The sequence below is a fragment of the Mchenga conophoros genome, linkage group LG17 (genome assembly GCF_057382185.1).
Source record: "Mchenga conophoros isolate Kocher_MC1m ecotype Shallow Benthic linkage group LG17, M_conophoros_male_GT1.1, whole genome shotgun sequence".
In the NCBI taxonomy this organism is placed as follows: domain Eukaryota; kingdom Metazoa; phylum Chordata; class Actinopteri; order Cichliformes; family Cichlidae; genus Mchenga; species Mchenga conophoros.
The window spans coordinates 36,928,326-36,941,740 of NC_140542.1; the positions used below are offsets into that span (position 1 = coordinate 36,928,326).

Below are 13,415 nucleotides of genomic sequence, written 5' to 3' on the forward strand. Positions count from 1 at the left end.
TATGCAGTTAAATAAAGCTCCAAAACATGACTTTGACTCATACATTTATTTCTTTCCCCATATACACAATATTTCATGAAGATATTTATCTTTATATAATATAAACTCTAGCAAAACATTTACAGCTTGAACAATAATCAAATATACAGCACTCTTTTTTTTTTTAAATTTGCTTTTCTGTAATACCCCACAAACTTTAGCAAAAACACACATAATTGGTTCACATAGAAAAAAATGTAACCATTTTACTGATAAGTACACATTTAATGCCCTCAGCTGTGGTAGAGGACAGTGTTAACCGGAGGTTAAGGGCTGAACACCACATTATCTCTGACACAGGTGCAGCCTAAAACAATCACATTAAATATTTGGTTGACACAAGTTTTCGTTACTCAGTCTGTGCCGTGGACAAGTAAATCTGTGGCTTTTGTGTGTAGTAATACTTTCAGTACAAAACTAGCTTGTGAAGTTTTAAGAAAACTCTCCTGGATTAAGTGAAACTGGTCAAATACAATCCTATACTAAATTATAGTTGCTAGTGTTTTCTACACCTTTCACTCCAGAGAAGCTGCGCTAAATGAGTTGAAAAGCAAAGTTTTGGAAGTTTAAGTTATTACTCTGAACTATATTTCGCAATGTTTTGTTTTTATTGAAATAAACAATCAGTGCTCATCTTCGAGGATCCCTTTATTACCTCTCTGGGTTAAAAAAGACAATATCTGGAATATTCTAGCCCCATAACTACAAATCACAAGTGTTTACAATAGAATAGCTTATCATTTTCAAACACAAGTTGAATATTTGACCGTGTTTTGTGCTGACTTCAATTCTTGATATGATTTTATTGTAGTCTGTACATGTTGATACTACTGTTTGTGTTTGCTTTGAAAAATGATCAGCTATTATAACACTGAAGAACTTGCAACTAAAGAGGCAACTATGATATTTGAAAGCTTTTTTTATTTTCAAAAAATCAGCCGGTTTTCCACATGAGGGTGCTTGTGTGCTACAGTATGCCATCACTGTTCTTCCATTTATTGAAGGAATTTGTTTCTAATCAATTTTTTAAAACCTTTTTTCCCCATAGCTATCCACATGACACCTTGAAAACACCAAAATTACTACAATACTTGCAAATACCACCGAGTTTTAATGGATCACTTAGGTGTAATTGTCCCACGGCATTTGATGGTCTGTTTCTTGTTTTAAAAAGTGGTACTAGTCTATAAATAGACTAGATTTATAGATAATGGACTGTTGGGAAAAAAAATTTAAATGGTAATTTTCTGCTAGCACATTATCCGTTTTTTTTACTGAGGTTTCTGGGTATTTCTATTAATGTGGGGTTAAAAATATAGGTAGAAGAAATCATATGGAAAATTCCATCATTTTAAACGTTGCATTGTACTGTATTTTTACAATCGTTTATTTTGGGTGTCTGCCATGAGAAACCTGTTCACTAAGCACAGCAGCAGCCTTTATACCCCTTACTTACCCTTTTATATTTTTTGTTACACAGTTGTCTACTTTCCAACAGTTTTGCTACACAGAAAATTACGTGTATTTAACTAACAAGGTGTAACCTTACACAGTTTACACTTTTACAAAACAACATTGCCAAATTACGCTAAAGCCTACTCCTCAACTTTTGACACAAGAACTACATAAATGATATGCTCGGCTATTTGTACATAAGGCTGTGAAGGAAGACACAAAGCAAAATACATGAAATTTTAGTCAATAAAATTCCATCACAGGTGAAATGCAAATATGCACATGTTAAAATTAAAAAAAGGCCATGTAGACCTACAGGAAATGTGACTGAAAAATGGCCATTAGGCACCTTCACAATACACAGGCACTAATATATCAATGTTCAGATAGAACGAAACACTTAAAAATCTCAGTCATCAAGCTAAAGCTTACTTTTACTGCTACAGACAGAACAGCCCGGTTTCTTTGCTGGATATTACAGACACTATATCCAGAAATAACAACAAGAAAAAGTTCATTGCAAGAGTTGCAACATTGGTTCGTAGGGTAGGTTTTGCGAAGCACATTTTAAATGAAAAAGTAAGCAACGTTAAGAAATTTGTAATTTGTCGAAATGTGGATTCACAAAAAGATCTGTTTTAAATAAATATATAAATACACAAACCATACTGTAGCACGAAGACTTCCAGTCCTTTCAGGGCTACCAAGTTTGTAAGAACGGTTTTGTTTCGGCACCCGTCGACAATACAAGTTTACTCAACCGTAATGATATACCGTGTGTCTCTGGCAATTGCTTTTCATAAAAATTCAAACTGCAAACAGAAGAATATCAGGTTAAGGACTGACATTAAGTGTGCTACGCTACAAGCTGAAAAAACGAGACAGCAGAATGTGTCTCATACACCAAGGCATAATGGTACGAAAGACAACAACAGCTGCTGTCCAGTCAACAAAAGTTTTGTGGTTGTATTTACTGTAACTTTTTGAATGGAGTTGCCATTGTATTCTGACACAAAGCTCTGGGATAAAACCGTTTATAAATCATAAATGGTGCTTATAAAACAAATGCACAAAATATTAGGGACAAATTCCAGTCCCTTGTATTTTGTATCTTTGCATCTGTTAAACAGTCATAACTAGTCTCTATGAAAAAGACACTGGACTTCTATGTATTATGCTTTGCCTATTATCTGCGTAGAAGGCCAGTGTTATAGACTTCTGTGGTTGAAAATAATAAGCAGGTCTGAAACCAGATAAGGTGCCAGTTCACCCCTGAATTTAGAGAATGAACTAATGGGAAACATTCATGCTAAAGCATTAGTGTTGATTGGGATTTCCCCAACTGACTGCTTGAAAAGTGAACTGATACATGTTACTGATAGAAGCATAGTCTTCTAAAATGTAATTCCCAATCTATGTTGGAGGTAAACCAGTGGCCCCGCAGATCACAGGAAAAAGAACACTAATACAGACTCAGCCGCTCTGCATGTTCCAGTAAAACAGCTAATGAAACACCCAGAGGGAGGTAAGCAACACCCAAGTTTCCTCTAGTCTACATCTGATGCGTCATTGTCCGATAGATGGTAGTTTGAACCTTTGACCCGGATGTACTCAACCTGCCGTCCCTCATCCGAATCAGAGGCGCCGCAAGAGCAAAGGTGGTTTTCGAACAACGCTTCGATCTCCTCCAGACGGCGGGATTTGGTTTCTGGCAGGCAGCCATATGTGAAGACGAAACCCAGCAAGGCCATGCTGGAGTACAGGAAGAAAGCTCCTGAGAAGACAAAGCAAAAGAACACGCTGTCACCGAGGATAGCCACCCACAAAGATGAGAAACACAATGGCACAACTTCACACTTCTTATGAGAAATGATTTGCTTGTTCTCATTCACTGCCAGAAAAAGAAACACCGATGGTGACAACAGATCCCGCGGGCAGCTAATATTAGACCACGACTGCCCACGCACTTCTAGGGACGTGTGTGGTGAAGAATGAAAATGCTTTTGCAACACTGCTTTCACACTGCTGGTCACCCTACGATAAATGTGGAGTATAAGTAAAATGTCCCTGTCAATGTGGCCTTACAGCAGGGTTAACAGGAAACAAATAACTATGTGACGAATAAGGGTTCATACGAAAAGACTGACACAGGTTTAATGAGATTTTGTCGCAACTGTGGTCCGTATTTTCTTCTTGTCAACGCACAGTGACATTTTTAAGTTGCAGCCGAGTGCACTTTAAGATTTAACAAGACAACATCTTGTGTTTTCCCAGCTTTGATATTATTTGCCCCACTTTTAGTAAATGATTGCTATCAAGCAGATAAATTGGTGAATGACTCAGAATCGATAATTAATCCAGTGGATCTCAGGATGCCTCCACAATCACCCCTGATTGATTGATCTCCAACTCTGCCAAAGGTCAGCTCCTTCCTGTGTGAGGGGAAACCTGCTGTTGTGCTACACTGACTGAGGAGTTATGCAAGATGGGTGGAAGAAAGCATCACTTCAGGGTATCAGCAAGCTGTTCTGTCCTTATTGCTCTTAATGGGAACACAAAAATACCTCTTACGTGTAAAAAAAATAAAGGATAAAATCTTTCAAGGTTATTATTTCCTTACACACAGAAACTGACCATAGTAGGTGATGTACTGAGCCAGGTGGAGGAAGGTAAGAGACACCAGGATGTTGAAGGTCCAGTTGACCCCTGCTGCACAGGCGTTCCCTGTGCTCCTTGCCCAAAGAGGATAGATCTCAGAGTTGATGGTCCATGGCATTGGACCCATACCTGCGACAGACAAGTGAGAATGAGCCGTGGGACCATTTGATTAAGAGGTGGAGATGTGAGATGGATGGAGAATTGCACTATATTTTGTTTAAGTCTTGTCAGCAGCACTTCATACAACTTATTTCATTTTCTGTCATGTAAAAAATTCAAAACTCAAATGTTCTATAGTCTGTATATTTCAAAAGGATGTGAGATTACAATAGAAGAAAGGGAAGTGTAGATACTTTATAACAGCAGATCCCAACCCCCGGGCCACGGACCGGTACCAGGACGTGAGTCGTTTGGTACCGGGCTGTGAGAGTTAAGGCTCGGATGTGAAATTTATGGTTTTCAGGGTTTTTATCGTTAACTCGGTTTCCCTGGGTCTTTTCCCGTGTTGTAGTTGTGAGTCTTATTTTGAAAGAACTATTTACGCGTTACCATAGCGACCAGAGAGCATTAAGGGGCAGAGAGGAGGATGTTACTCTCAGTGTTGTTGGCGCATTTCAGGAAGACGCTGCTAATAAAGTTACACAATTACACGGTGAATTCTCGTTTATTATTATTATTATTTACAAAATACCACAGTTTTTGTCTTGGTCGTATCATTTTATTTTGTTGTATTTATCCACAACACCTCACCTCGGTCCGTGAAAATATTGTCTGACATTAAACCGGTCCGTGGAGCAAAAGGTTGGGGACTGCTGCTTTATAATACAGCCCATACCCCTGTCCGACCCTTGAATTCCAATCCAAGAAGACAAGGACAGGATACCACAAAGAGGAAATTTTGGTTGTCCTTTACTTTAAAATACCCCGAAGTTACTAATTAAATAAAAAATACATGAAGTTTGATTTGCGTCCTCTTTCTTCTCCCTAGACTCTCAATTAAGAAGAATTACATGGTAAATGTAGAAAAATTACATAATCAGTCGTGGGCTGTGTTATGAAGTGCTACCGTGCCTATAATAGAAACAAAGACGGTAGTTGAATTTGACAGAAGCAGAAAAGCTCTATCAATATGCAGCATCTACATACAAGTAAAAAGATATTTGATTTGATTTGCAGTCAGCTTCTGATTCCTTTTGTAGGTTGAGTAGTATTGACCAGGCAAATTTATGCAGGCTTTGGCTGCGTACAGGTAAACAGTCCATGTGGAAAATAAAATAAAAACATATACGCCAAAATGCAGTTTTATAACTACTGGCTCTTGTTTAGCTATGAGACTATGATCTACCTGTTTATTTGCGTTTTAAAAACTGTATCTGCATTTCTGGACTCTAAACAATGAACAGTACACCAACTAGGAGTTTAGACAGCAGCCAATGGGTTGGTGCTTTGTTAGGATTATAATGGATCCTGTTAACTCTGGTAAGCACTCAGACAAACACATCTGCAGCTACAAGTCCAACACAGTGAGGTTTAGCTTTGGCAGGATATCAGAATATAGTATGCTTTGTCCCACACTGCATTTTCAGAATTCAAAAAAATTATGTTCAATTTATGGTTCTTTTTTTGTTATTGTTTGTTTTGTTTTCCCCAAAAGCATCCTGGTGTTGGATCTCATGGGGACTAAAACTAAGGTTCAGTCTCTCACCCGGCGCAAAGGCAGCCAAGTAGAACACCAGTCCCAGTAAAACCAACCAGGAGAAGGAGGTGGGGCAGTAGTTGTAGGCCCAGTAGGTCTGATCTCTCATCAGGGTAGAGTTGGAGCATCTATAAGAGGCATGCACATTTTAGTTAGTTAGACTTTACCAATCCTTCTTAAAACTGTGTGTGTGTGTGTGGGGGGGGAGGTTAAAGGTGAGATGTGTTATTTCACTGCATCCTAATGCACTTCCACATGCTCACTTTGCATCCTGTGACTCACCTGCCCCATGCTGCGTGCTCGGTGGAGGCCTTATTGACTGGCACGCAGGAGGAGGCGAGCAGCGCCGAGCCATTCTCACGGTAACAGAAGCCGCATCCAGGATCCAGCATGCACGGCTCGCACACCCTAACAGCAGATGCAACACGCATTAACTCTCATTGCTCTAAAGACAATCAATCAAACGGCAGCTTGTAATCACATTCTTTTACGTCTGCCTTTCCTCTATAGGATGCTGAGAAACTCCTTGTAAAATTTCAATATGAATGTAAACGTACCTGCTGCTACTGGACAAGATGCAAATATAACAGAAAAACAGCTACCCACCCATCTAACTGAGGCACACATCTCTCACCTAAATCAGGAAATGCATGAGACATTCGTCCCCACTGTGTGGGATTCACTATCATTACATTTCTTTTCCTATCCTTTTCCCAGCTTTGTTAATTTAAACTACATCCTATCACATTATCATGTTCTGCGGTCTGTTTCTTGATGAGCAGTCCTTATTTTTGAGTGTTTCAACTGAATAGCTTCACAAGGGTGCACTCATCTTTCCCCGTGCTATTTAATCAGGTTCGAGGTAGGTCATGAAATGCACACTCTGCTTGAGAGATCTATTTTTATTGTCCGTAGCTTCCAGGGAAGCTTTTCTCTAATTTCACGCTGAGGTTAAGGATGAAAATAACACCATGTATTCAAAAGTAACTATTGCAGGAGGGTGAGGAGAAAGATATAACCACTTAGCATTAGCTGCTTAGAAGTATCTGTAACACTGATATAGATATTGTTAAGTATTAGTAAAGCTAAAGCCCATTAAACATCTGTTTTTATAAAAAGAAAAAATCCCAGAGACATTAGCAGGTCAGGCTAACTAGCCCAGCAGTAATGTAATGCTAGTGATACCTTAGCACTCCTAAGGTTTTTATTAGTGTTAGCTAGCATTGCAGCCTGGTTATGTCATAGATGGCAATTTCACCACTGTACTACTCATGGACTTCCCTTTTACCATGTGTGTAATGCAATGAGACAGTTCAGGAGACTAAGATGTATATTTTATACATATATTTTATACCATATTTGATATTTATCTGGTGACAAAAGTAAGCATAATGTAGCTAGGTCCTAAAAGGGTCAAACCCTTTCCCAATAGAAAAGCAGGGAGCTCGTCTAGAAATCCCTATCAGTAAAATTCTCTATCTATGATAGCTCCCCTTTAACCTTAGTGCTTTCCATCAGGAACAACCTTCACCCTTAAATTAGTGGACAACCCACTCCACCAAACGATAGCCAACTCAAGGTACGCAGTCAGTATAAATGACTAAGTTAAGACCAGGTGAGTCAAAAAAAAATATTTGTAAAACATAAAATATTTGCACAAATGTTATGTGTCCAGTGCGTAAAGGGCTTTAGCTCTCCTTAGTCAAACCCCAAAATAGCACGTTAAGAAAACATCTTTAAATGGGACATCTGAGCACCAAAGCACTTAAGAGGCTACTGGTGGTTCTGGTGCTCTGTTGATGCTGCTGTGGTCAGTGAAAGGATGCGTGTGGGTTCATGTGAAGCAAAGTGAATTCAGTAAAGCTTTTCCAGTGTGGTAAAAGCACTCATCTCTTCAAATTATCCCTGCGTTTATGTGGGTTATAGCACGCGGTCGCAGGACAGCGAGTGCATTAGGCATTGCCTGTCGTTGTGATGAAAGACTGCCGTTACACATGATCTTCATCTCGTGTCTGTGTAAGTGAGAGTAAATTGCAACACGGAGGCATCTGATGACTGTTTCATTCGGAAACAAACTCTGGCTCACCGCCTGCCTTCTGCTGCTGCTGGGGACAGTCGAGTGAAATGGGAGTGACAGATGTTAGATGATGAATTGCGTAACTGTTAAAATCATTTAATTACATTTATTATGTGAAATAATTGACCACAATTTCTAACACCTATGCTGGCACTAATTTTGACCTCTGAGTACTCAGAGAAATCTAGATCTGTATTAATGTATGTGTAAAAACCTGCAAGAACTTCACCACAAAAATTCTTTTAGGAGGGTTTTATTCTCTTTCCACCACTTAGTGTCCTCTGCTCTAAAACTGCAAAATACTAAGTGCCTTTACTAAGAACAGAAGTGCTCCAAGGTCAACAGTAGCTTCCTCATGCCAGCACCCCCATTTTCGGTTCTTGTTTACCATTTTAAGCTATGCTACAATAACAAATGTACCGCTTTGTGTTTTCCTCCAACCTTCTGCAGAGTGCGACACCTTAATACAAACACAGAAATCTGTATTTTCCTTCAAATGTGCTAGATGATCAGACGGAGTAATTCAGAGGGACTCGGAGGTCTAAAGTCATACCTACTCCTCACATCCTGAAGGGAAATAACAACCCTCATTACTAGGTTTGATAGTGTAGCTGGATTTCTTTCCACCATGTACGTACATGTGTGTCTCAGTATGTCTTTTGGTCCTGGAGAAAGCTACTTTAGTGGTTATACCCCAGAACTTGGTTGCAAGCCATAAAAATGCAATATCCAGTTGGAAAAAAACACCAGGTGATTTACGTTCAGTTGAGATCAAAATGAAGGGCACGTTTGAAGACTGGTGTGCTCCGATGCATGGGTACTTCTGTATTAATATGGTGATGGAAGCTGAGCACTTACGGTTTGGAATGTCAACATGTTCCAATTCATAAGTGCTGGCAAAACAGAGGCTCTCAGGGTCTCAGTGCCTCTGAATAGGATGGACATGTCTGACCAAGAGGAGAGAGGAGAGAGGAGGGAATGCGTCTCCCCAGCCATCTCTTCCATCGGGGATTGAGGAGTTGGCCAGGGAGAGAAAGATCTGAGTATCTCTGCCTACACTTCTCCCATGACCTGAAATCGACGAATGGATTCATGCATGGGTAGATAGGAAGAAGGAATAATTGAGCCTTGGCGCCTCTGTGATCCAGGTCCTTTTGCATGCTTCAGTTTTAAGGACTTCTTATTGACATCAAGCATCAATGTGATATTAAGGTGCTTTCAGTCCCATTGCCACAGGTGTAAAATCAACCTAGCCATGCAGTCTGCCTTTACTAACAAAAAGCTCAACGAATCTGTGCATGGTGCTGTAATAGTTTGCCACCGTTGAAACAAGTCAGATTTTAACATTTTTCCCTCTTCGTTCTTCCATAATAAACTGTAAGTGGTATTATTGCAAAGTAGAAGCATTTAGGAACCACAGCAGTTCCTGACTGTGCATAATTACAGAGCGAGTCACCAAATGCTAAGGCTCATAGTGCATATAAGTCACCACTGATTTGCTAACTCAATAACCGCAGAAATCCAAACCTCATCTGGCATTAACATCAGCACAAAAACTGTGCACTGGGAGCTTCACAGCATGGGTTTCCACAGCCATGCTGTTTGCTTTTATGTCCATTTAATGTCAAGTTCATACTGGAATGAAAATCCTTGTTGTTATCATAATCCCATAATAAAGTAAAGCTCAATTCCACAGTTTACTGTAATTGTTACTGAGTAATTACACCATAGATTAGTGTTTTAACGTGTTCCCTAAAAGACTTGCTTTTGATACCACCGTATTAAATCCTCTGGGTAAATGGTCTTTATTGCTCAAATGGTGTTTTTTTTAACACTCTGCAGCTAAAATGGTGAACGGTGGAGCAATCAGAATAACTGCAGAAAAGAAAAGACAACCTGTTGTTGGAACAGGCTAAGAGAACTTAACACTGATAGATTCTGTTGATGTAATAATACCACATACTGTAAGATACATCTGAAACGCCACAGGCCTGTAGATAAAGTACTCACTGGTACTTGGAGCAGGTAGAGTTGGCCATGGCGGGGTCTAATGGGTGGTAGGTGACAGGGGGACTGTGCTGTGCAGACATTAAGAAACCGATGGCCAACAGACTCAAACTGAAACACGTGCCTGTCAAAAAATATAATAATTAAATAACGCAAAGAGCGCACAAAAACAACTTTTAATATTTTTTGTTGATTTGGACAGCTCAAGTCTCCTCCTCCTTTAGCCTTACCTATGATGCTGCCTAGGGTGAGCTTCCTACGCCCCACTCTCTCCACCAGCCACACTCCCAGCAGAGTAAACAGGAAGTTGGTGAGGGTGGTGAGTCCAGCCAGCCAGATTGCCAACCTGTCATCGCGCACTCCTGACATCTGCAGGATGGTGGCACTGTAGTACCTATGTGACATGAGAGAAGAAAGAAAAAGCAAAGTTAAGAGAATAATAATAAGAAAAACGAAGCATAAAAATAGGTCAAGAGTATCCTTCTTGTCTATAAACACAGACAGATTGGCAACACATTGCAGTCAGTCTTAGTTAGTCTGTGCCTATGAGTCCAACTTGTCCGTGACATGTTTCTTTGCAACAGACTTGACTTACCTGACTGCCAACTGGTTGTATTCTGGCTATATTTCTGCATATAAACAAGTTTGCAGTTAAATCATTGTCCTAAAGCAACTATTTGTGGAGGAATTTCTGAATTTGTGCCAGAATTTAAAAGTTAAACCACTTTATGAAAATACACATTTCAAACTGCCTTACATTCTCTTGGTTTGAATACAGTTGGAAACATTTTGGATAATGTTAGTGTGCAGAGTCAACAAAACACAAGAACGGCATATTCATTTTTCATTATTACACTTGTTATTACACTGTTATTACACATATTACACTTCAGTTAAATACATTTCAATTTTATTTATAAATATCAAATCACTACAGTCGCCTCAAGGCGTATTGTAAGGCAAAAACCCTACAAAGTATTTCAAGTACTGTATAATTGTATTTGGAGAAATGTTAAGCAGTCTCAGCACAATATTATGGCTACATTAAAGTATAAATATCAAACAGAAACATATACAAAACTGTAATCAATCTTTAAGTCAACAAGCCAATCACAGCCTCTCTTCGTAAGAGCAATTCACTCATCCACCAACCCCAGTCTCTCTACTTGAGCACCAGTCGCTCCACTAGAGACAGCTAGCGATCAGTTATAAATAGGCTCTCTCTTCATCTCTCATATAATATAATTATACTTGCAACTCTGGCACCATGTTGCTCCACGTGTGCAGATTAACAGCAATCATCATCAACAAGGCTCTAAGCAGGCTGCGGTCAACAATACAGACACCTGCACAGAGTCCATTTCCTGTTTCAACTTTGCTACTTTGTAACTAAGAAAGATGAGTGAAAAAAACCAAAAGGACATGCATGCAGAAAACAATGAAACAAAATGCACACACCTGCAGGGACTCTTTAAAGTAAACACCTCCAGGCAGTCTTTAAAGTATAGCCATTGAAACGATGCGCTCATTGGCAGAAAACACATCATTACCCAAAATGAACACAACGCGTGCAAGCACATTCAATAGATAGGGACTCAGCAACCTTGAGAGAATGCAACACAAACACAAAGAAGGTAAGACTCATTAAGAAAAAGCTCAAATAAATCTACAGCATTGTCTGCCTGCCTGTGTCTCTAAAGGCAGCTCAGAATTAGCATTCTGCTTTTCATCTCTTCAAAAGCATCGTTATCTCTCTCTTGTTCTCTCTCTCATGTTCTTGGCTTTCTCTCTCTCTCTCTCCCAAAACAAAGACATTAATTTGAGGGATTTGCATAATAACACTTTACTTTTTCTGCCATGGTATCCACTCAGACAGAACGAGAACAGAAAAGGAAATGAGATGGTGTGAAACTCGGGTTTAAAAGCATGACCTACAGTCTTATAAGGTGCATGAGGTGATAAATGTTTTTGATGGAATTATTAGGCTTCTGCAGACTGAGATATATGCCGGCAAAAATGCACGTGCTTAATGGACACACACTCACACACACGCGAGAAATGAGTCGGTTTTGGAGCAGCAGCAGGAGTAAAAGCACTATTTCTGTTCTCAGCAGTACAGCCCGCTGTGCTCCATCTCCAGCCCTGCATCTTCCTGATTACAGCACAGACACATGCACACACATGCGCACACATTGTGTTCTGACTTAAAAAGTACTCTGAATAACAGCCTCCAGAAACAAAATGATCATTTTTTGACCACAGTGCCAAGAAGCACGGCCTGTGTTAAATGTTAAAAGCATCTCCGAACTGGCATTTCAGGCTTTTAAAAGCCCCAAAGAGACGCTTGAGAGGCAAACATGGCCTCTCGGATTTCTAAAGGACATCGTTATCCATCATCAAGTGCTACAGTGTCATTCTAAGGTGTCATGATGAAATCTCAATGAAAAAAAAAAAAGAAATAAGTGGGGAACATAATATATAAAGAACTACTCATCTATAAGTTGATAAATCAACTTTAACCCTGTAAGACCCAACCCATCAAAAAATAGCCAGAAAATTTAGATTTTTTTAGAACTGAGATGTTTATTAACTCTTATAACAAAATCCACTTTTTTTTGCTATATCATGTTGTGTATTATATATTTCTATTATATATGTATTATATATTTTTTGTATCACATTTGATACATTGGGCTTTTTTGGCAACTTTTTGTCAACTACAATGTTAATTTTAGACAAAAAAAGAGTTTTGTCCATAACATTTTGAAATTATGGCAAGTACTGATCATGTTGATGAGATAGAGGTCTCAGAGACTCATATATCAAATATGATACAGAGGGCATTATAGGGCTAAAAAAAATTTCAAAATCGTGTTTTTACTTTTATTTATTTATGTGAGTGTCTACACTACAGCCATCTTTAACACACAGCGGAGGCTCTGTCGTGTTTTGGGGCGGCATTTCAGCCAGTGGTGTTGGAGCTCTTGTCAAAACTGATTTATAAATTATAAAGACAGACTAGTACCATCAGGTTTTGATCCACAATGCAATACCATCTGGAAAGCAACTGACTGCATACTTTTTCAGCATGACAATGATCCTGTCATGGCTGTAAAAGCATACCCTGAGAAAAACAAACAATGGAACACTAACAATCATGGACTGGCCTCCTCAGAGCCCGGACATCAACATTACTTACAACATTACTTGTAGGTATTTCAATACATTCTTATATTTCCCATTTTTCCAGCAATCTTTAAAAAAAGAAAAAAAGAAAAGAGGTGTGGCTCAAGACATGCAGTTATTGGGGTTAGGTTCATCAGTAATTCTAAATTGCCCATAGGTGTGAATGGTTGTGTGTCTCTCTGTGTTAGCCCTGCGCCAGACTGGTGACCTGACCAGGATGTACCCAACCTCTCAACCTATGATAACTGGGATAGGCTCCAGTCCCCCCACAACCCTAATAAGAGTAAACAAAAACAT

At 39.3% G+C, this 13,415-nt stretch overlaps 1 protein-coding gene across 1 annotated transcript in view; it reads right to left on the reverse strand.

Annotated features, from left to right (window-relative positions):
* Positions 1-31: 31 nt before the first annotated feature.
* slc2a13a (solute carrier family 2 member 13a) overlaps positions 32-13,415 on the reverse strand; it is a 106,777-nt gene continuing 93,393 nt past the window's right edge. The window contains exons 5-10 of the mRNA XM_085252394.1: positions 10,163-10,326; positions 9,936-10,056; positions 6,131-6,256; positions 5,858-5,976; positions 4,129-4,281; positions 32-3,268 (exon numbers count right to left, since the gene is read on the reverse strand). Of these exons, the coding sequence (XP_085108520.1) occupies positions 3,042-3,268; positions 4,129-4,281; positions 5,858-5,976; positions 6,131-6,256; positions 9,936-10,056; positions 10,163-10,326 (910 nt within the window). The 3' untranslated portion in view covers positions 32-3,041. The remainder of the gene's footprint in view (positions 3,269-4,128; positions 4,282-5,857; positions 5,977-6,130; positions 6,257-9,935; positions 10,057-10,162; positions 10,327-13,415) is intronic.